Below are 23,073 nucleotides of genomic sequence, written 5' to 3'. Positions count from 1 at the left end.
CACCTACAGGGACTGGGGCCGTTGGCTCGGGCTAGACAAATGAAAAAAAAAAAAAAAAAAAAAGCGCCGGCAGGGAAACATATTTGGATGGCCTGGTGAAATACTTGGCTAACTCCCACTAATTTGGACATTGTCACCTTTGCACTCTCGGATCCCGCGAATAGGTATTGTCCTTCTTTCTAAGGTTGAAAAACACCGGCTCAGAGATCAGGTGAGGGCCCAGCTGCTAAGAGGCAGAGCCTGGGCTCCGCCTGGCCTTATCCATCTGCCCCTTTGTTCCTTCCGGGGACAGAAACAATTCTCTTCTGTGATGGCCCATGCTTTCTAGTTTTTGTTCTCTGCTGCACTTGAGCTAACTGGGCTCCTCTCTTACCCTTGTCTCCTACTCACAGCGTAAATTGGGATCGGTGCGGATTTCTGAGAAAATAGAAATGAACAGGGCAGTCAGCTCGAGAGCAGAGAAAGTAAGAGACACACTCACGGGGGCGTGGGGAGGGCACGAAAACCCGCCAGACGCCAGAATCACTTACCTCTCGCTTCCCATTGCTTGGCGGGGCTGACCTTGAACACGGCTTTCTGGTCACTGTGGTGCGAATCGCCTTTTGCATCATTCATTAAGACTGCTGGCTCGGAAATGACCTTGATAGGTAGAAGGAAGCCTCTGTCCGCCTCCCGCTTGAGCTGGTAGAGAATAGGATGGAGAAAGTTCCAGAAAAGAGCAACACCTGAAACCAGTTTTGCTCTGTAAATCGGGGAATTATTAAATCATGGCTTTTAGTCTAAGGGAGGCAAAGTTCACGTGCATGAAAGAGATATCACTTTAATGGCAAAAAAAAAAAAAAAAACCCAAAACCAAAAACAAACCCACCAACACCAAAAAACTTGAATTTTCAGCTGAGATCGGTTTCCATGACTCCTTGAAGAGCTACTGCCACCTCATGGAAAATTTTTATAAACTCCCAGCTGAGGCAGGAATCCATGTTTGCTGTCTTAGGGGACCTTCTGCTGCCGGCCGCGGTGTGATTTGCTCTCACACCAAAACACCCCTGGCAGCCTTTGGCCTGCAAACTGCAATTTTTACACCGTTCTGGGTCCATTTCAAAGTGGTTAGAATATCATAGACACATGTGATTAGAAATCAGTAAATAATACTTCTCTTAAAAGTATTTTAGGGATTCTTGATCTGCGGTGGGGGAGGGGGATCGGGAGTTTGAGCCCGGAGTTGGGTGTATAGATTTCTTCAATAAATTTTTAAAAAATATTTTATTTATTTATTTGACAGTGAGAAAAGGAACACGAGCAAAGGGAGTGGGACAGGGAGAAGCAGGCTTCCTGCTGAGCAAGGCGCTGGATGCCGGGCTTGAACTCGGGACCCTGGGATCATGCCCTGAGCCGAAGGCAGACGCTTTAACTGACTGAGCCACCCAGGCACCCCACTTAAATAAATTTTTTAAAAAATATATGTTAAGTGTGATGTTTTTTACATTTAAACTTAAAAATATTTTGGGGGGCGCCTGGGTGGCTCAGTGGGTTAAGCCTCTGCCTTCCGCTCAGGTCATGATCTCAGAATCCTGGGATCGAGCCCCACATCAGGCTCTGCTCAGCAGAGAACCTGATTCCCCCTCTCTCTCTCTGCCTGCCCCTCTGCCTATTTGTGATCTCTCTCTGTCAAATAAATAAATAAAATCTTAAAAAAAAAAAAACAATTTTTTTTGGGGGGGTGCCTGGGTGGCTCAGTGGGTTAAGCCTCTGCCTTCAGCTCAGGTCATGATCCCAGGGTCCTGGGATCGAGCCCTGCATTGGGCTCTCTGCTCAGCGGGGAGCCTGCTTCCTCTTCTCTCTCTGCCTTCCTCTCTGCCTACTTGTGATCTTCCTGTTTGTCAAGTAAATAAATAAAATCTTCAAAAAAAAAAAGAATCTAAACTTAAATTTTTAAAATATTTCTGTTTTCTTTTCTGAAGATTTTATTTATTTATTTGACAGAGATCACAAGTAGGCGGGGGGGGGGGGGAGCAGGCTTCCTGCTGAGCAGAGAGCCCGATGTGGGGCTCGATCCCAGGACCCCGGGATCATGACCTGAGCCGAAGGAAGAGGCTTAACCCACTGAGCCACCCAGGCGCCCCAATATTTCTGTTTTCAATAAAAAATGTTATTTTGGTTGTAATTGAAACGAGCAGAGAGGGAGGACATCGTGATTAAGAAAATTGTTCTCTGTAGTTCTTCTCCTTGTTCTTTTAAGGAGAGCACTTCTGTAACAAGCAGTCGGATGCCAACTTCCCACAGACTCCAAACAACCTCCCCACTGGTGGGTTCTGGTGAATTCTTTTCTCAAGGCTCCGTGGAAACGTCCTTCTACGCCTCCAGGTAGAGTGGACTGTTGCCCTCTCGGGGTCTGCAGGACTCCATGGCCACCTCCAGGGTCCTACTTATCATTACCGTATTTCTTGTTACCGTATTTACTGCTGTGGCACTTTGCTTCTTCTGTTGTGACGCTTTTGAAGAGGGAGCGAACCGCAGGAGAGCTCAGAGCTTCAGCTCCAGGTTGAGATCCTGCCTCGGCTCCTGACTGGCTCTGTCACCTTGCGTGAGTTTTCTCTGCCGCAAAAGGGAGAAAAAAGTATCACCTTTAAGGGATGTTAATAATGAGCTTTAAATGAGTTCATCTTCTTCAGGGTAAGCTTAGGGCTGGGCTGGGCGCTGAGGAGGGAGCACAATTGAAGTGTGACCTCCCAGTGCTCTGCTCCTCAAGTAATTGCCCTCACATAGGTCTGTCTGTACCACCAGACTGGCTTCTGCAGAGAAGGATGGTCCAATTCATCTCTGAAATCCCCTGTCCTTACAAAGGGTGTCAAGCATTGCTCAGTCGTGGTTGGTGAATGCAGGCATACATAAGGGAGACACACTAGTATCGTCACAGTAAAGATCTCAACAGGGCGCCCCGGTGGTCCAGGAGGTTGGGCATCCGCCTCGGGCTCAGGTTGTGATCTCAGAGACCTGGGACGGAGCCCTGCTTTGGGGCTCCCTGCTCAGCAGGGAGTCTGCTTCTCTCTCTACCTCTGCCCCTCCCCCTGCTTGTGCTGTCTCGCTCTCAAACAAACAAATAATCTTTAAATAAATAAATAAATTTCATTCCAAAAAATGAAATGAAGAAAGCAATTCTACTTCTAGTAGCAACAAAAAGAATAAAATATTTAAGAATAAATATTTTTTAAGTGTAAGGTTTGTACACTGAAAACTGTAAAACATCATTAAAGAAATTAAGGAAGATGTCAATAAAGACATCCCATGTTCATGGATTGGGATGGCAGTCCTCCCAAACTGATTTCTAGATTCAAAGTGTTCTCTGTCAAAATCCTAATTAGTTGTGCTTTTTTTTTTTAATCCTCAGAAATTGAAAAGCCAATCCTAGGATTCATATGGAAATATAAGGGATCCAGGATAGCTAAAACAATCTTGTAAGAAGAGCGCAAAGTGGGAGGACTCACTCCTTCCTGACTTCAAAATTACTACAATGATGTAGTAATCAGTAGAGTGCAGTGCAGGCATGAGGGTAGAGCTACAGATCAGTGGAAGAGAACTGAGCACCGTGGGGCCCCTGGCTAGCTCAGTCAGCAGAGGATGTGACTCCTGCTCTCAGGGTTGTGAGTTCAAACTCCACGTTGGGTGTGCGGCCTATTTAAAATTAATTAATTAGGGGCACCTGGGTGGCTCAGTGGGTTAAGACCTCTGCCTTCAGCTCAGGTCATGATCACTGCGTCCTGGGATCGAGTCCCACATCAGGCTCTGGGCTCTGCAGGGAGTCTGTTTCCTCTTCTCTCTCTGCCTGCCTCTCTGCCTACTTGTGATCTCTGTCTGTCCAATAAATAAATAAAATCTTAAAAAATAAAATTAATTAATTAAGAACCGAGAGGCCAGATCCAAACTCTCACTTTTATGATCAGCTGATTTTTCAACGAGGGTGAGGGACCATTCAGTGGGAAACAAATGATCTTTTCCACAAATGCCCCTTTACAAGAGATCCCAGAGAGCTCCCTCCCGGCCTCCGCTGCATGAGACTAACAGCAAGAAGCTGGCCTCAATGAGGAAGCAGGCTCTCACCAAATCTGAACCTGCCAGAGCCTTGATTTTGGGGCTTCTCAGCCTCCAGAACCGTGAAAAATCGATTTCAGTTGTTTATGTTCTACCTCGTTTATGTTTTTGTTTTTGCTTTTCTAAATAGCAGCCTAAATGAACTAAGACAGTATTTATAGTAACCCCAAAGTGGAAACACCCCCAATGCCCATCTGATAAATAGATGTTTTTAAAAAGGTTTTATTGATTGATTGATTGATTGATTGATTTGAGAGACAGAGCACGAGCACGAGCAGGGAGGAGGGACAGAGGGAGAATGACAAACATATTCTCCACTGAGCAAGGAGCCTGACACGGGGCTCCATCCCAGGACCCTGAGATCATGACCTGAGCCCGTTGCAGACGCCTAACTGACTGAGCCACCCAGGCGCCCAGAGATTTCTTTTTTTTTCAATGTAGTCTATCCATAGGATTCTATGGACTATTATTCCATAAATAAATAAATAAATAAAATACTGGAACATGCTAGAACAGGCATGAACCTTGAGAACATTATGCTAACTGAAAGAAGCCAGTCACAAAGGACCACGTATTATATGAGAACGTTTAGGCAAAACACGCACAATGAGCAAATCGGTAAAGACAGGAAGTTCACTAGTGGTTGTCTGGGACTCTGGGGGCCAAACTGTGCTGCTGGTGGGTCCCAGGTTTCTTTCTGAGGTGATGACAATGTTGAAAAACTGATCGTGGCACAACTCTGGGAATATACTAAAAACCATTGAATCGTATGTTTTAAATGGGTGAATTGTATCTCAATAAGCTGTTGTAAAAACTAAATTATGGGGGCACCTGGGTGGCTCAATCATTCAACGTCTGCCTTCAGCTCGGGTCATGATCCCAGGGTCCTGGGATCGAGCCCCGAATCGGGCTCCCTGCTGAGCGGGAAGCCTGATTCTCCCTCTCCCACTCCCCCTGCTTGTGTTCCCTCTCTTGCTGTCTTTCTGTGTCCAATAAATAAATGGAATCTTAAAAAAAAAAAAAAGTAAATTATAGTATGTAACTTGTTAGACAATCATGTGGCCATTTATCTATAAAAATTTAAACCGTAAAGAATATGCCAGGGCACCTGGCTGGCTCAGTGAGTAGAGCATGAGACTCTTGATATTGAGGTTGGAAGTTTGAGCCCCGTGCTGGGTATGGAGATTACTTAAAAATAGAGTCTTAAAAAAAAAAATAGAATCTTTAAAAGAAGAATATATTCATAATATGACATTCTGGAAATAGTAAGAATAAGAAATTATATCATGTCAACTGAGTATATTTGTAAAGGAGACACTATTGGTACCTGCCTACCTTCCTTTTCCTCTTCTTCTAACCTAAATGACCATGTGACTCAGGGGACGCTGTCCCAGCTCTGCGAGTGATTGCTCTAAGTCAATGGCATGAATCCTACCTCTTAACCAGGTCTATGCGGGTCCGGGTCCGTTAACCTATGGCATTCCATTCCCAGCAATGGCGTCTGGTTCGGGAGCGGGGGTTGAAGCAAGTTGGCCCAATCAGACTACAAGGAAGACTTTCAGCCCCCCCCAGTCATCTCCTTGGGTCAATGAGATGCTCCCCTTACCAGAGAAGGACCTTTGGGATGAAGTCAGGGTTTGGGTGGCCCTGGAGACGTCATCTGGGTCCTTTACAGAAACTCATTGTTCTCCACCAACCCTAACATCTGGCCGCCTCAAGGTTTCCTGTTCCCTGGGGTCCCGAATAGCTTTCCTTCTATTTTAGCTTGTTTGAGCCAGGGTGGTTTCTGTTTTCTGAGAAAAGCATCCTAACACAATGTGCATAGAAGAAAGGATGGAAGGAAATGTATAAAAATGGAGGCCGCCGTTAGCTTTTGCTGGTGGGGTTATGAGGCCTTGAGATTTCTTTTGTATATTCTTCTGTGTTTTCAAGTTTTTCTAAAATTAGTATGGATTACGCTTTTTTCTTTTTTCTTCTTCTTCTTCTTCTTCTTCTTCTTTTTTTTTTTTTTTTTGTATTACACTTTCAATCAGATAAGCCCATTACATCTTTAAAAAGGAAAAGGCAGGGGCACCCGGGTGGCTCAGTTGGCTAAGCGTCTACCTTCAGCTCAGGTCATGATCTTGGGGTCCTGGAACTGAGCCCCGCGTCGGGCTCCCTGGTTGGTGGGGAGCCTGCTTCCCCCCCCCCCTGCCTACTTGTGATCTCTCTCTCTGTCAAATAAATAAATAAAATCTTTAAAAAAATAAAAGGAACAGGCAGGGGCACCCGGGTGGCTCAGTTGGCTAAGCATCTACCTTCGGCTCAGATAGTGATCCCGGGGTCCCAGGATAGAGCCCCACCCTGAGCAGGTAGAGCAACTCCCTCTACCCCTAACCCCTGCTTGTACTCTCTCTCTCTGTCTCTGTCTCCCAAAGAAATAAATAAATGAATAAAATGTTTCAATACAAAATAAAAAAGTAAAAATTTAAACAAAAAGACTGTCTTCTGTCTTGGGTGCTTACTCTCTCTCTCTAAGCGGTAGTGTAGCAGGCGGAAGTGTAGCAGGAGAGGGAGAAAAGCAGGGGAACCCGATGTGGGTCTCCATCTCAGAACCCTGAGATCATGACTTGAGCTGAAATCAAGAGTCAGATGCTTAACAAATTGAGCTGCCCAGGTGCCCCCCTCATTTTTTTTTTTTAAAGATTTTATTTATTTATTTGACAGACAGAGATCACAAGTACGCAGAGAGGCAGGCAGAGAGAGGGGGGGGGGAGCAGGCTTCCTGCGGAGCAGAGAGCCCGATGCGGGGCTCGATCCCAGGACCCTGAGATCCTGACCCGAGCCGAAGGCAGCAGCCCAAACCACTGAGCCACCCAGGCGCCCCTACCCCCCTCATTTTGTTTCTTAAATCACGCTTTTGCGGGGGAAAGCTTGCTGCCATGTTTTAAGTGGCTCCTTGGTGAGGCCCAGGTGCCGGGAAAGTGAAGCCTGTAGCCGCTGGCTGCAGGGGTGAGCTTGGAAGCTGATTCTCCCGCCCCATCCAGCAGATGAAGGCTGCCCAACCACAGCCTGAGGACAGCCTCCTGGGGCGCTCCGATCCAGAAGCATCCATCCAGCGGCTCCCTGATTCTTGACCCTCAGAATCAATATTAGACAGTAAGTTCATTGATTTATATATTTATTTTATTTATTTTTTTTAATTATTTTTTTAAGATTTTATTTATTTATTTGACAAACAGAGATCACAAGTAGGCAGAGAGGCAGACAGAGAGAGAGAGAGGGAAGCAGGCTCCCTGCTGAGCAGAGAGCCCTATGCGGGACTCGATCCTAGGACCCTGAGATCATGACCTGAGCCGAAGGCAGCGGCTTAACCCACTGAGCCACCCAGACGCCCTATTTATTTTATTTTTTGAAAAATAATCTCAGTCGTTCAGCGTCTGCCTTCGGCTCAGGTCATGATCCCGGGGTCCTGGGATGGAGCCTCGCATTGAGCTCCCCGCTTGGCAGGAAGCCTGCTTCTCCCTCTCCCACTTCCCCTGCTTGTGTTCCCTCTCTCACTGTGTCTCTCTCCGTCAAATAAATACAATCTTTTAAAAAAAGAAAAAGAATCTCTATGCCAGTGTCAGGCTTGCACTCGTGACCCCGAGATCAAGAGCAGTATGTCCTGGGGTGCCTGGGTGGCTCAGTGGGTTAAGCCTCTGCCTTCAGCTCAGGTCATGATCCCAGGGTCCTGGGATCGAGCCCCACATCAGGCTCTTTGCTCAGCGGGGAGCCTGCTTCCTCCTCTCTCTCTCTGCCTGCCTCTCTGCCTACTTTGATCTCTGTCTGTCAAATAAATAAATAAAATCTTAAAAAAAAAAAAAAAAAAAAAAGAGCAGTATGTCCTACCAACTGAGCCAGCCAGGAGCCCGGGCCCCCGTGAGTTTATTATTCTAAGCTATTAATTTTCAGGGTCATGGTTCCATGGCGATCGAGAGTCACAGAGATGCCTTTCTTTTCGCTCAGTGAGCCACTCTGCGAAAATCTGAGCTTGAGGACCAGAAACCCCAGCATGAGTCGATGTATCTACAAGGGGCCTTATTGCTTCTGCCTTTGCTTTAGGAAAATACTGGGTACAATTAGGAAGGAGGGTGATGCCATTCTGTGGGACTATTGTGCCATTCTGGGTACGTCCCTAAGGTCGACCTGTATGCGTGAATCTGGAAAGGTTCATGGCCCACCGAGTGGGGAGCAGAACGGTTGCAGAGTCCCACGTACGGCGTGTGTGGGAGGCGCTGCTGGAGGTGGCTCCCCAGCACCTCTCCTCCCCTTCCTCCTCATCCGCAGGCCATGGTCCCAGCTTCCCTTGCGGTTCCCAAACCGCAACTTCTCAGCTTCCCTTGCAGCCCCTGGCACAACCACAGGAGCGTATTTCTGGCTAATGAGATAGAAGCGGAATCCCCAGGAAGGAAAGTTACCAGTTTTTAGTAACATGTATACATTTTTTTTAAAGATTTTTATTTATTCATCAGAGAGAGGGAGAGTGATGGAGCACTGGCAGGCAGAGTGGCAGGCAGAGGCAGAGGGAGAAGCAGGTTCCCTGCCAAGCAAGGAGCCCGATGTGGGACTCGATCCCAGGATGCTGGCTGGGATCATGACCTGAGCCGAAGGCAGCTGCTTAACCAACTGAGCCACCCAGGAGTCCCACATGTATACATTTAAAAAAAAATTTTTTTTTTTAATTTATTTGAGAGAGGGGGGGGGGCGTGTGAGTGGGGGAGGGGCAGAGGGAGAGAATCCCAAGCAGATGCCGCGCTGAGTGTGGATCCCGATGCGGGGCTCGATCCCAGGACCCTGAGATCATGACCTGAGCTGAAGGCAGATGCTTAACAAACCGAGCCCTCCAGGTGCCCCCATCTGTTTTTATTTAAAAGAAGAAAGGGAGGAAAGTCACGGTGTGTGTGTGTGTGTGTGTGTGTGTGTGTGTGTTTACTTGTGTGAGCGTAACGACGTTGAAGGATGCGTATCCGACTGTCAACACTGCAGAGGTTACGAAGCTTTTATTTTTGCCCCGTTTATGTCGTGATGGCAAACATTTGTTAATCTTCTGATGCACTATAATAGGGTCCACAACCTTATAAAAAGAGAGAAAGAATCAAATACGCTAATATCCATATAGGAGAGGAAGAAAGGCCAAGAGCACAATGGCACAGCGTTCCAGAATTACCGGTCATCGCTCCGGCTCAAGGCAAGCGGGTCCTCAGTGACCGGGCGGGTACGGAGCCTCGTGCGGGGGTTCGGGAGCGGACAGGCTGAGGAGATGGGAAGATCGGGCTCTGCTGCGGGATCGAGCACTACCAGCTCCAGATTTGTTCCATAGGCCTTGGTGTGGAGGCCCAGCTATCCAGGAGGTCATTGGGACCCCACCGGGACCCGGGAGGCCCAGAAGGCCAGATGCAGCCTGGCTGAGAAGGGAAGCAGCCAGAGGAAGCAGGGCTCGAGCATCCGGGGCCGGGAGATGCAAGACGGGGTGGGGTGGGGGCACGGCTGCGGCCCCCGCAGCGCAGGTCCCGGGCTCCCCCTTGCTTTGAAGAGCAGGTGTCTGCTCCAGTCCCTGCTCTGGGGCACCTGGGGTTGTGGCCAGATCCCACCCTACAGGCGCTGAGCAGGGCTGCGGCACATGGGAGCCCCGGGTTGGAACAAATCACCGTGTCCTGCAGCTGGCTGGGGAACATGACATACGTCTTCCTACTCGGTGGCTCTTTGCTTCCTAGTGCCGCTCTGTGCTGGGCCCCTGAGCTGCCCAGGGGCTGGGGGTTGGGGCAGCAGGACTGCTGTCTGGGATCCGCCTGCCCACCCACTCCCAACTGCCTCCCTGCACAATTTCCTCTCTTGCGGCCGCCAGGGGTTTCCTGTTCTCTCTGGCTGTCTGGGCAGCTTCCTCATTTCCCCTTGCGACACCGACATGGTGCAGCAGGTGTCTGGATGGCTCCCGCTCTCGGAAACTCCGGCCACCAGGGACGGAGCCGATGAGCCTCTGGGCTCACACCAACGTGTGCCACGGAAAGGGACAGCTGCTCAGCCAGGCCAGGCCCGGCCAGGTTCTGGAGGAGGCAGAGGAGAGAAGCTGCCATTTCTGGGTTACGACCCAGATAACACACGGAGCATGTTGAGGCTTGAGAACTCTCTGTTGCTTATCGACAATTTCCACTTCACGGAACATCCTGTATTTTTATTTGCTAAATCTGGCTGCCCGACCCGAAGCGGCTCAGCCTTCAAAGTTCTAATCGTATTTTTCCAGAAAGGGAAGGGAGAGAGAGAGGGAGGAGAGAAAATAAGAAATTCCCCATGGAAAGAGCCTGGGTGTGACTCACCAGCGGCTCCTCCCCACTGCGGGCCGGACACGGGGGCCCCGGGAGAGAGGGCAGAGCTGGAAGGGGCACTCGTGCCAGTCCTGGCTCAGCTACCAACTTCCTGTGGGTCCCCCGGGGCCGGGGCTGGACCTCTCTGGGCTCCCAGGCTGGAGTCTGTGGCCTCCAGCGCTCACTGGTCCATCACGGTTGTCCCCAGCGTGCCCCCTCCGTGGGCCAGACCCAGGTCTCGGGGGGGAGCCGGACTCCTGGGCCCGTGAGCAGCTGGCTGGCAGGTGGCTCGTGGAGGATAGAGACAGGAAAATAGAGCCCCATGATCCGGAAGAGAGAATCTCCACTTCCCTCTTGGGAATAGAAGTGGATAGAATCTCCACTTCAAAGGGAGGGGTACTCCGTCCCCACTGGGCTCTGCACCTGCCTTCTCCTCCCCCCCCCCTTTTTTTTTTGTTGAAGATTTTATTCATTCATTTGACAGAAACCGAGAGAGACGGAACACGAACCAGGGGACAGGGAGAGGGAGAAGCAGGCTTCCTGCCAAGCAGGGACCAGCCCTATTTGTCCAAAGCATATTTCTTTTCCTTTTTTTTTTTTTTTTAAAAGATGGGTTAGTTGATTTGGCAGAGAGAGACACAGCGAGAGAGGGAACACAAGCAGGGGGAGTGGGAGAGGGAGAAGCAGGCTTTCCACCAAGCAGAGAGCCTGACGCAGGGCTCGATCCCAGGACCCCAGGATCATGACCTGAGCCAGAGGCAGATGCTTAACCACTGAGCCACCCTGGCGCCCCTGCCTTCTTCCTCACCCTGGTGCCAGTGGCTGCTCCGGGATCTGCGGGAGCTGCCTACCGGTGGCCTCGGCTGTCATCACACTTCTTATAGACCCAGCTGTCCTCAACAGGAAGCCCTCCACAAGGCCATGCATCCTCTGGCAGCCCCCAGAGTGGTGTGTGGGGGAGGGGGCAGAGCTATGGGTTGTGCAGTGTTCTGGGGGACTTGCTTCCTCTGGACCAGTGGGTTGGGTTGGATCCAGGCAAGCCTGGGTCTCGCAGATGCCCACCTGCGTGCTCAGGGGCTTCACATCACCTGGTGGCTTCAGGATGACACAAGGTGGCAGTCCGCTTTTTTCCAGCATGTGTGCGTGGTGGGGAAAAATGGAAGAAGGAATTTGATTGAATTACCCGGGTGGCTCAGTCTGTTAAGCGGCCAACTCTTGGTTTTGGCTCAGGTCATGATCTCAGGGTTCTGGGATCCAGCCCTGCATCAGGCCCCATGCTTGGGCGGGGAGTCTTCTTGTGGAGTCTCCCTCTCCCTCTGGCCCTGCCCCTGTTCTCTCTCTCTCTCAAATCAATCAATCAATCAATCAATCATAAAATAAAATAAAATAAATTAAAATAGGGTGCCTGGGTGGCTTAAGCAACTGTCTTCAGCTCAAGTCATGACCCCAGAGTCCCTGGATCGAGTCCTGCATCGGGCTCCCTGCTCAGCGGGGAGTCTGCTTCTCCCTCTGACCCTCTCCCTTCTCTTGCTCTCTCTCAAATAAATAAATAAAATCTCTAAATAAATAGATAGATAAATAAAATCTTTAAAAAACACATAACATACCGTTTACCATTTCAGCGTACAGCTCCGTGGCATTCCTTACGTTCCCGATGTTGTGTAACTATCACCAGTATTTCTAGACCTTTTTCATCATCCCAAGCAGAAACTCTGTACCCAGTGAACAGTCATTCTCCTCTTTTCCTCCTCCCCTTCCCAGCCCCTGGTAACCTGCAGTCTACTTCCTGTCTCCGTGAATTTGCCTGTTCTCAGCATGTCATCGTCATGTGGAACCATACCCCGTGGGTCCTTCTGTGTCTGCCTGCTTGCATGTAGCCTGTTTTCAGAGAGCTCCCGTGCTGTCGCAAGTGTCAGTGTGTCCTTCCTTGGGACACTCTGAACCATATTCAGAGTGAATGGCTGAACCATATCCCACTGTGTGGCTAGACCGCGTTTATATATATTTTTTTTTAATTAAAGATTTTATTTATTTGACAGAGAGAAATCACAAGTAGACAGAGAGGCAGGCAGAGAGAGAGAGAGGGAAGCAGACTCCCTGCTGAGCAGAGAGCCCGATGCAGGACTCGATCCCAGGACCCCGAGATCACAACCTGAGCCGAAGGCAGTGGCCCAACCCACTGAGCCACCCAGACGCCCCTAGACCGCGTTTATCTTACCCATCGTCCGCGGGTGGACACTTGGGTTGGTTCTGCTGTCTGGCTACCGTACATGATACTGCAAATGATCGTGGGGGTACAGGGATCGGCTGTTTGAGTCCCTGCTTCCAGGTCCGTAGCGTCCACACCTAGACCCGAATTGCTGGGTGACAAGGGTCCACTCTGCTCTTCTCCACTACAACTATACTTCCGGTCTACACTTCGGGTCACCAGATAGGTGGGGTTTTTCCAAAACCAGGCCGAGGCATGAATGATTAAACCACAGACGTCGGTAATTAATTCAATCTCTAGCCCCCTCACCTCTCTGGGAGTCAGGATGGGGCCCTTTGTTAGGGGCTTTCCAAAGGCCTCTTCAGTAACATAAAGTTGGGTGTGGTTGAAGATTGTTATGAAGATTATTATGAATAACAAAAGACAGTTGTGCTTATCAGAAGATTCCAAGGGTTTTAGGTGCTGGTATCAGGCATGCAGGTGAAATACACATTTTTTATTAGACGACAGGATGACATGGGGTCATATGACAATTCTGCCTCTTTCCCATAAGAGCTGCACCATCATTTTACATTTCCACCAGCAACGGATGAAGCTTCCCCCACATGCTCGCCAGCCCATGTTATCCTGTTTTGTTTTATTTTATTTTATTCTTTTTTTGTTTTTTAATAACAGCCATCCTGGTGTTGACCCATAACTAGGTTTGCCTCTTGGTGGGTGTCGAACCCAAAAGACACAACTGAGCCAAAGAATAGGGAAAGGAAGGATTTTGCCTGCAGCTAGTAGAGGATCCTGGGGCCATTTCCCAGAGTGGCATCTCCTCCTCGGGCCACAGAAGAACTGGGAAGTTTTAAGCAAAGGACTCGTACAGATTCACACAGGGGCTTGCTCCGTAGGGGGTTCAGCATGGAATTAGGGCAAAAGTCATCGTAAGGTGGTCTGTCTGTCCCGGGGGAAGGCAGGAGGGCCAGCGAGAGCTGGCATCGCCCGTTCCATGCCTCCATTTGACTTTCCTCCGTTTGAGAGGAGTCGAGAATGTGTGTCAGGTCATTCTTTACTTTCGAGTCAGCACTGCGAGCTTTACCACGGATTTATTGTCCCCGATATGATAAGACTATCTCCTGGCGTGACAGTGGCTTTGTTTTTACATTCTTCTGTTCCGTTAAAAATCATGATCTATCGGGGTCTAGTCTTCTGTAGTTTGCAGGAGGAGACGTTTCATTGAAAGGTAAAACAAGGGGGTGCCTGCGTGGCTCAGTGGGTTTAGCCTCTGCTTTTGCCTTGGGTCATGATCTCAGGGTCTGGGGATCGAGTCTCATATGGTGCTCCCTGCCCAGCTCCCCCGTCTGCCTCTCTGCCTACTTGCGATCTCTGTCAAATAAATAAATAAAATCTTAAAAAGAGAGAGAGAGAGAGAGCTGTAAAACAGGAAAGAGGCACCACTGTGAGTTGGGAAGGAAGGGAAGCCCTTTTGAAGAAATGGAAGGACCCCCAACCCCATATGCAGACGGCCCCGAGGATGACCTCTGAGGAGCATGGGGCAGAGGCCAAATCATGCAGAAAGTCTTAGGGTCATTGGGTCCTGTTTTAATCCACACCTCAGCTGCTTCCCACATCCCCGCTCGGTATCCTCAGACATCACCCAGGACATTGCGGACCAGAGCGGTGCGTCCGGAGACGCACCCGCCTCTAGCCCTGCTCCCCCACCGAACTTGGGCCTCAGTTTCCCCATTGAAAAATCATGACTATTTCCCCAAAGACCATTCCCCTTCCACTGGGCCACTGCATGAAGCATTACCAAAAAGAAAAAACAAAAAACAATTGTCTACTTTCCTCTCCATGTTTTCTCCTCTTCTCTGGCTGGGCTAGGTGGCAGGAGAAGACTCTGCATCATGGGGTTCAGGGAAGAACCCTCAATCACTTTTTAACATTTATTTTGGTGGTGGTGGTGGGGAACGCCTGGGTGGTGCAGCGGGTTAAGCGCCTGATTCTTGGTTTCGGTTCCAGTCCTGATCTCAGGGCGAGATGCTTCCTCCCTCTCCTGCTACCCTCCCACGCCTGCTCTCTCTGTCTCTCTAAAATAAATAAATCTTGAAAACCCACAGAAATCTACTTTTATGTAATCGCTATGCCCAGCATGGGACTTAAACTCACAACCCTAAGGTTGAGAGTCAGACGCTCTAGGGACCGAGCCAGCCAGGCGCCCTATGAAGTGTGGACTCCTTAAAAGAAGACCCTGTCCCCAGAGCTCAGGCTCACCCTGTTTTTTTTTTTTTTTTCAGCGGAAGGGGTGCACCTGGGCGGTGAGTGAGGATGGCGGCGGGGAGCAGGTGCCTGAGAGCCGCCCCTCCCTCCCCTCCCCTCCCGCCTCACCCTAGCTTTGTCCCTGCGCTGATGATTGCTTTATTACTGTTTTCAGTCAGATATAATTCCGGCATTTTCTATAATCTTGATCTTTTCACTGATACCAGATTTTTGCACAAAGATTTGTATATAAAATGATTATGTACCCACCAGAATACATTCCCCGGCAATTACAGTGTTTAAGATGCAGCTCCTAACACTCCTTCGGCACATTCCTCATTTATTACTTTTGAAAATGTTTTTGTTGATTTTTTTTTCTAATTTTTTTTTTCTCGGTGGATGTGTTTACAAATCCAATAACAATCCTCATTTAGAGTTGCAAAACACGAAGCCGTTTTGAACCCAGACAGATGGCAGCTAAATGAACTTTAATTAAAGAATGAGTGCTTTGAATCAAATCACTTGAAAAAGTACAGTGCGCGGAGACTGGAGAGGCCGCATCAACAGCATCTGGGCTCCGCCGCAGGACGCGCGCTGCCTGCGGGAGCCGGGAGGCGGCCCCGTCCGTCGGATCGGGCTGGGCGGGCACCGCGGGCAAAGCGGGGCACGCGTGTGTGTGTGGGGGGGCGGCCCCCAAACGTGCCCTCGGTCCGGACGCACCGTCCGGCGCGTAAAAGCTCCCCAAACGGGCTGGAACGGACACAGGCCACCTCCTGGGTCAAGGGCTCTGCCTTGGAGGGGTGTGGGGGTCCCCCCTTCTGCTGTCGTGCCGTGGGGACAGGCCCCAGGGCGCGGGGCCCCGCCGCACCGCCCGCTGAGCCGCCCGCGGGGGCGCGAGCGCAGGCCGACCGACGGCGCAGGCTCCGCAGGCCGCGGCGCGCGCGTCCCCGCGCCCTCCCCGGGCGCCCCGCCTCCCGCGCAGCCGCCCGCCGGGCAGGAGCCACTTCCGGCCGCGGCCGCGGGGCTGGGCGGGGGCGGAGGCTGGTCTCTAGGCGACCGACAGGCGCCAGCCTGCCCGCGGTGGGCAGCGGGGGCGCCCGGGGAGGCGGGGGGGGGGGGTGCGCCCCGGCGGCCCCCGCTCCCGCTCGGTGGTGGCGGCGGTGGAGCAAGGAAGGGGGCGGGCGGGCGGGCGGGGGGGGGGGGGAGGCGAGGCAGGGGAGGGGACGGAGGGGAAGGGCCGCGAGCGCCGGTGGGCGTCTGCACGCCGAGCCCGGGCGGGGCGGGGGCAGGAAGAGCGCCCGAGGCGTCTAATCCGGGGAGGCGGGATTAGACGGGGGCGCCCGGCCTCCAGGAGCGGGGGCTGAGGGCCAGGTGGCAGCTGCCCGATTGTCTTGGGTTTCAGAGTTTCTGCCTCCAGGGCGCGGGGGGCGGGGGCACCCCAGCCCTGATCTGGAGAGAAAGGGGCAGGGCTCTGCGGGTGGGGTGGCCGGCCCTGGTGACCCCCGGGGCCACCGGGATGGGACAGGGAGGTGGTGGCCGCAGCAGGGAGAGGAACAGTGTGGGCTCGGCGTGCCAAGCCTGCGGCTTCTGGCTTCTTGCATCTTTCCAGGAGGAAACCGAGTCCGGAAGGCTGGACCCTCCCAGGTCTGGGCACCTGGCTGACCCCACGGGTTGGCAGAAGCTCCCGGCCGGTTTGGATCGTGTAATTAGCTGAATCAGGACTCAGGCTCGTTGGAATCCTAGGCCGGCTTCTGGCCCTTGGCTAGACCCTGTGGTCACCGTGACCCCTCCGTGCCCCTGCGCTCCTGTCCAATGGACTTCCAAGTCCTGTTGGCTGACCTCCTTGTCATTCTCCACCTGGCTGGACGCCGGGCCAGCTCTTCCCGGAATAAGCCGAGGAGCCCCCCCCCCCCCCCCCGGGGTCTCCCAGCTTCTCCTTCCCGCCCGCAGGAGGCCGGGTCCTTCTAGAATCCGGTGGGGACTCCCCCCTCCCTCCAGGCCGCCCCTGGCAGGCCCACAAGGCCTTCCACACTTCCACATGCCGGGGGGAAAAAGCGACGCAGGCTGTCCCCAGGGTGTCCAGCTCAGCCTGAAGGACCCAGGCGACATTTCTGCCTCACTCACCCGGCCAGCGGGGCTCCCTGTGCCGGCACAGCCCTCATCCCACCGGCAGCCACTCCCTGTTCCTTGAACGCCCAAGGTCTCGGGCAGCCTCCCAGCCTCGGCACACGCGGCTCTCCTAGATCACGGTCCTGTCCTCCCCGTCCCGCTTTGCCCTGCCAACCCCAGCTGGTCTCAGAGTTTCTGCTTCAGAGATGGTTCTAGGTTGGGCACTGCCCTGTCTTCCCAGGGCACACCCTGCCTTCCCTACCCTGAGTGAATGGGGGCGCTGCCCACTGTTAGGCCCCCCCCCTTTTTTTTAAAGATTATTTATTTATTTATTTGACAGAGAGAGATCACAAGTAGGCAGAGAGGCAGGCAGAGAGAGGGGAGGAAGCAGGCTCCCCGCTGAGCAGAGAGCCTGATGCGGGACCCTGAGATCATGACTGAGCAGCGGCTTAACCCACTGAGCCACCCAGGCGCCCCTGTCAGGCCCTTTTTGACCTGTCCTGCTTTCAGTCTTACCCCTTCCTTCCTCCTCCTTCTCACCTTGCCACCAAGGTGGCCTTGCTGAGACACAGCTGTGACCCGTCACTCTGCTCAGATGCCCTTGAGCTCGATCAAAAATGTGCCCCACCCCTCTGGGTCCAACCCAGAGGCCCCTCTGCCAAGGTGCCTTCTCCCCAGCCATGGAGATGCCAGGCTTACTGGTCATACTGAACACTTGAGCTGTCACCTCTCTGTCACCAAGACAGCCCCCTGCCACCCTGTGCACTCCTTGAGGCCAGGGGTGAGTCTGTCACCTGGCCTCCCGTGGCAGCTCATCTGGAGGCCACAGGGCCCCAGCAGCAAAGAAATGAGAGATGTCTGTCCCCAGACACCAGGGCCCAGTGGTCAGGGATACCGCCTCCGCTCTGGCGGGCCCCAGCTCTGGCAAGGAAGGGGGACCTTGGCAGGCTGTCTGAGCCGGGTTTCCTGACCTTGTCCCAGTGACAGCTGTACTTGTTAATTCCAAACGAGAACATGCAATAAAGTTATGAGCAAGGGCCATGCTTTTTTTTTTTTTTTCTTTTTTTTACTTATTTAAAAAGGCCTTGGTGGCAGGAATATAGTGTAAAAATCATTGGAAAAACTAAAAGGCATTGATACATATCCGAATATACACTTTGTACATAAATTACATTTCCTTTAGTCTTTCTGAGTGAGGTCCTGATTCAGCACTGAGGTCTAGTAATTCAGAGGTCCCGGGAGCTGCACGTTTAGGCCGGCGTAGTCCACCATGTACATTGGCCACTGCTAGAGACAGGGGGACAAAGGGTCTGCGTTAGGACTCCGGGTGACGCGGAAAGACCGCCAGACCACTTAGCGATGCTTTCCGAAGGGCCCTGTCAGATGGTATTCGTCCGGAGGCAGCTGAACGTCCAGAGAGGGGACGTGACCTGTCCAAGGTCACACAGTTCACCAGGGGCCAGGGAGCCCGGGCTGTGGCCTTCCGACGTGTTCCCACCTGTGTCCCAGGGGCTGCTTCTGTGGACCGGACAAAACTGAGGCGTGGCTCAGAACAGCAGTCAGCCCTCCAGGCCTTATACCCCGAAGAGTCTGTCCCTCTCCCCAGGCCGCCTCTGCTTGGCCCCCAAGACCTTCCACGTAAGGATCTGGGAAGTGGGAAGAGCTAGGGACCCTGTATAGGCACCCCTAGGTGGGGAGAAAGGGATAGCCTGAATTTGGGGGGGGGTTCCCTAGGAAGGGGTTAAAGGGAGGCCCGGTCAAACGATAAATCCCCACATCACTTTCTAAGGCGTCTCATTATCCTCCCCACCAGACTCAGGACTTCAAAGCCGGTATTTTAAAGCCAGAAAGAACTCCCGAGCGTGTGTGCCCCTCGCGAGGTTTTCCTCTTGGAGGGGACACAACCCAAGCCAAGCTCCCGGCGGGGCGGGAGGAGGCGGCGGCTGCGTGTGGGGTCCTCCACCCGCCGCTGACCACAGCGAGGCCACAGTCAACCAGCGCTGACCCCCGACTGCCTCCTCCACACCCTGCGGGTAACACCTGCACCTCACAGGGCTGTGGCGAGGCAGAGGGGAGCGCAGAGATGAACTCAGCCTCTGACAGCCTGGGAACCGAGAGTCTGCTCGGGGTCCTGCTCTGGCATGGCCAGGGGAGTCCCCTACCCTCTCTGGGGGCTCCCACCGCCCCCCTGCCCCACGGGGGTGTGACTTCCTGCCTGGGGCGGGGGCGTGAGCCGCCGGTGACAGGGTTGGGGCTATGTCTTGAGCAGATCAGCCCCACTCAGGGCCCAGCGTCTCCCTGCACCCCAAACGCACGCCCCAGAGGAGAGAGCCATGCCTGCGTGTGGTGGGGAGGTCCGGATCGGTGCCACCTTACCACGAGTGAGATCTGGTTGGTGGACGCCACGGACTCCGGGTTAGAAGACGAGGAGGAGGAAGATGAGGAGGACGAGGAGAAGGAGCTCCCCTCTGAGACCCGCTTCCTCTTGCGCTTGGGAATGCTGCTGTCTTTGGCTGGTGGGAGAAAAGGGGACGCTGGGTCTCGGCGCTGAAGCCCTCTGGAGAAGGCTTTTGTTTTCAGGTTTCAAGCCTCGGCATTCAAGGCTCCAGAACCCCCAGGCTCCTGAGGCGCATCTCTCCAACCTCCGACCTTAACCAGGCCCCACTGCCCCTTGGGTCCCCTGCCTTTGCTAACACGAGCCTCACCCCCCGGGTATGCCTCCTCGAGTGGGCTCAGTTCAGGCCCAGGTCCCCCTTGTACTATCCCAGGAGCATCCAGCCTTGGCAGGGGGAGGGGCTGGCCTCCCCAGAACTCCCAGGGCCCAGCATGCCGCAATGAAGGGCTTGGCCTCGGGCCCTGGAGAAAGTCACTTCAAGTCACTTGGCCCTGTGCCTTCATTCCCTCTGTTAACTGTGGACGTGTGATGACTCCGACCTCAGACTGCTGGGACGGGTGGCCGTTCACAGCAGGCAGGGCCCCCAGGGGAAAGAGACATTGGTTTCCAGTCAGACGTCCCAGATTCCAATTCTCATTACTGCCAGCACTAGCTGTGTGACCCTGGGCAGATCGATTAACCTCTCTGAGCCAAACGGGGAAAACCGTGTGATGTGAGACTCTAAGGAGATTACTATGTATCAAAGAGCCCGGCATCCAGCCCAGCACGGGGCAGGACTCAGCTGGGGCTCTGCTGCGGCAGAATGAAATTGGGAGGAATATGTGAGACGTAGAAAATAGATTTGCAACCGCGTGTCACACAAGGAGGGTTTGGTGCTAGACTGAGCGGCCAGTTCCCTGAGTAGAAACCAGCAGGGCCCTAGTAACAGCATGAGGGCTGGCTGGGCCGAGGAGGTGGCTGTTTGTGCAGCTGGTGAAGACAACTCAGAGGCTGGGCGTTTGTGACGAGGGTGTAGACAGACATCCTGGGAAACCGAAGATACTGGAGGCGGAAGGAGCTCAGGGAATGGGCCGGAGGAAAGGGGTTTTGGTAGAGGGCCCCACGTGAACAGGAAGGCAGAGGTGCTGGCCCAGGGTCACAGCCAACCGGGGTGCCTGGAAAACCCTAAAGATGGCCATGGTGGGGTAGGGGAAGTGGTGGATGCGAGTCATGGCATCTGCCCTGGGACCACGTGGCCCCGGCTCTCCTCCGTGGGGCCTTCTGCATCTCTGCCTTCGACCTGGGAGCAGCTCCCCAAACCCGTCATCTCCCCACCCGAGAGTCTGGTGCCCCGCTCGGCCCCCTGTGATCAGCGCAGGCCAGAGGGCGGCTGGCTCCTGGCTGGGCTGTGCCACCCTAGGCTGTGGCGTTCCAGGGGGACCTGGACTCAGCTGGAGATGGGGCCTCGGGTCGCAGACCAGGATGGGGGGCCCATCACTGGGCACCTGCTGGACCTGCAGTTTGGAGGGACGGCTCGAGGGGGCCACCAAGCCCCCTACATGGGCCCGCCAAGCTCCTTCCCCTCTCTGGGCCTCAGCTTTCCAGCAGCACACTGTGGCCAGAGGCGTGCCTCCCAGTCACCCCCGGGAACACAGCCCCGTTCCCCTAGTGCATCTTCTCGGGCGGAACCATGGCCTGCCGGACGGTCTCCCAGCTTCCTGCGTGCTCAAGGGTTCTAGGGGAGTTTCTGGTGCAGGTGTGTGTTCTGCAAATGCAGGAAGGATGGTGGGGTGCCCCCCACCCCCACCCCGCAGCCAGTCTCAGCCACGTGGCCACCTCCCCTGTGTCTGTCTCCTCCTCGGTGTGGGGGGGGGTGCCATGATCCCACCAGCACTCCTTTCCCACCCTACCCCCCGGCTCCAACCTGCCCATCATTATCTCCGGCTCATAGGACATGCTCAGCCGGGCTGTGGCTGCCCCACCCCCGGCCCTGGCAGGCACCTGCACCCCATCTGCCCACAGACCCTGGTCCCCAAGAGGCAGAGAGGTGGCCTTTCCAGCCACTGCCTTCCGTACCTGGCACCTTGGCGTCATTACAGATTTCTGCAAAAGGTCTGAAAGAGAAAGAAATGAGGTGGCGGTGAGAAAAATGGGGTTTCCCCTCTTCCTTCCCACTTGCCCCCCGAAAAGAGGCGACACCTCTCATGAGAGGAGATGCTCCGGGTCTCAGGACCCCGAGATCAAGAGTCACACGCTCTACCGAAGGAGCCAGCCAGGTGCCCCACAAAATCTTTCTTTCTTGTGACGAGGACTTTTAAGATCTACTCTCTTAGCAATTTCCAAATGTGCAATCAACTATTTTTAACTATAGCCATACAGTGACTGTGTGGTAATTTATTTGTAGTCTTGACTTTTTCTGATTTTTAATTTTTTTAAAAAATAACTTTTTTTTTTTTTTTAAGATTTTATTTATTTCAGAGAGAGAGATTACAAGTAGGCAGAGAGGCAGGCAGAGAGAGGGGGAAGCAGGCTCCCCGCTGAGCAGGGACTTCGATCCCAGGACCCTGAGATCATGACCTGAGCCATAACCAAGAGTTGGATGCTGAAGCGACTGAGCCCCCACCCCAGGCACCCCGAGAAGATGGGTCATTCGGAAACTAGGAAGCGGGTCCTCATCAGACCCTGAACAGGCCACCACCTTGATCTCGGACGTCCCAGCCCCGCGGAACCGTGAGAACGTGTGTTGTACTGAGTTCCAGTGAGCGGGACGGAGTGGGAGAGCCTGGTCTGCCTCCAGGCTGACCCACCAGGACTGACCCCCACCCTTCCCTTGCTCTGGGTAGCGGTTTCCTTTCATTGAAGAGGAGAGTGTTAAGCTACCTGTCTCCCGGATTCTGTGTGTCTGTCTCTGCCTCTCTTGTCCCCCGACTGCAGCTGCGACAGCTGCCACGGTCCCTGCCCTCTCTGCCCTCCCCCACCCCACTCTGGATGACAGGGTGGGGAGGTGGGGGTGGGGGGGTGGGGGGAGGGCACTCACTGGAGCTGATTGATGATGACCATTCGCACGTGCTCGCGGGCCTTCAAGATCTTCTCCAGCCGGTGGATGTCGTACGTGTTGGGGTTCCGGAACGGGATGTCGTCGGGCAGGCCCGTGACCTCCACGGCGTCCGGGCTGTCCCGGATCAGTTTGTAAGGGACCAGCACAGGCCGGTTCAGGCCCAGGGCCTCGCCTGCAAGACACGGTGGGTCAGCGCCGGGGGAAGATGTCCCCCGTGGGAGGCCACGCCCGCCGAGGACAGGGCTGGATCCCGGCGTGGTCCAGCTCCGTGGCCACCGCACTACAGAGTTTAAAAAATCAATACACGCCTTTTTAAAAAATCCGCTTAGCAAAACCATAAATCTAATACCCAGCGCTGAGAATGAAACCGGCACTTGAGCGCGTCCACCTGGTAAAACAGATGTGTGTTCCCACGGTAGAATAAATACAAAGTCCTTCCTTATTATTTATACTTACATTAATCTATTATTAATTACTTATGAATGATAGGACGGGGTGTCTTGGGTGTGTTTTTTTTTTTTTTTAAAGATTTTCTTTATTTATTTGATAGACAGAGATCACAAGCAGGCAGAGAGGCAGGCAGAGAGAGAGGAGGAAGCAGGCTCCCCGCTGAGCAGAGAGCCCGATGCGGGACTCGATCCCAGGACCCTGAGATCATGACCTGAGC

The 23,073-nt window shown here is 53.3% G+C and overlaps 1 protein-coding gene and 2 long non-coding RNA genes across 7 annotated transcripts in view; 1 reads left to right on the top strand and 2 right to left on the bottom strand.

The window, feature by feature from the left end:
- Nucleotides 1–282: 282 nt before the first annotated feature.
- LOC131819495 (uncharacterized) lies at nucleotides 283–12,165 on the bottom strand. 2 transcript variants are annotated; one of them, XR_009349206.1, is made up of 4 exons: nucleotides 12,020–12,165; nucleotides 2,452–2,595; nucleotides 531–681; nucleotides 283–417 (listed from the first exon to the last, which is right to left on the bottom strand). It is a non-coding gene; the product is annotated as an uncharacterized LOC131819495 (long non-coding RNA). The 2 variants fall into 2 exon arrangements; XR_009349205.1 differs by lacking the exon at nucleotides 2,452–2,595 and having other exon boundaries at nucleotides 12,020–12,163.
- Nucleotides 393–1,460, top strand: LOC131819496 (uncharacterized). Its single transcript, XR_009349207.1, has 2 exons — nucleotides 393–464; nucleotides 1,283–1,460. It is a non-coding gene; the product is annotated as an uncharacterized LOC131819496 (long non-coding RNA).
- A 5,868-nt stretch (nucleotides 12,166–18,033) lies between the features above and the next one.
- The window catches only part of GTF2IRD1 (GTF2I repeat domain containing 1), a 96,243-nt gene continuing 91,203 nt past the window's right edge, over nucleotides 18,034–23,073 (bottom strand). For 3 of the 4 annotated variants that reach the window (XM_059154645.1, XM_059154644.1, XM_059154643.1), the window contains 4 exons: nucleotides 22,386–22,578; nucleotides 21,425–21,462; nucleotides 19,351–19,487; nucleotides 18,034–18,261 (listed from right to left, as the gene is read on the bottom strand). In XM_059154645.1, the coding sequence (XP_059010628.1) occupies nucleotides 18,193–18,261; nucleotides 19,351–19,487; nucleotides 21,425–21,462; nucleotides 22,386–22,578 (437 nt within the window). In that variant the 3' untranslated portion in view covers nucleotides 18,034–18,192. The remainder of the gene's footprint in view (nucleotides 18,262–19,350; nucleotides 19,488–21,424; nucleotides 21,463–22,385; nucleotides 22,579–23,073) is intronic. The other variant, XM_059154642.1, reaches the window with a different exon arrangement.

Source organism: Mustela lutreola, chromosome 17 (assembly GCF_030435805.1).
Source record: "Mustela lutreola isolate mMusLut2 chromosome 17, mMusLut2.pri, whole genome shotgun sequence".
Taxonomy (NCBI): domain Eukaryota; kingdom Metazoa; phylum Chordata; class Mammalia; order Carnivora; family Mustelidae; genus Mustela; species Mustela lutreola.
The sequence above is the reverse complement of the archived record's forward strand: the minus strand, read 5'-3'. Positions and strand labels throughout refer to the sequence as shown.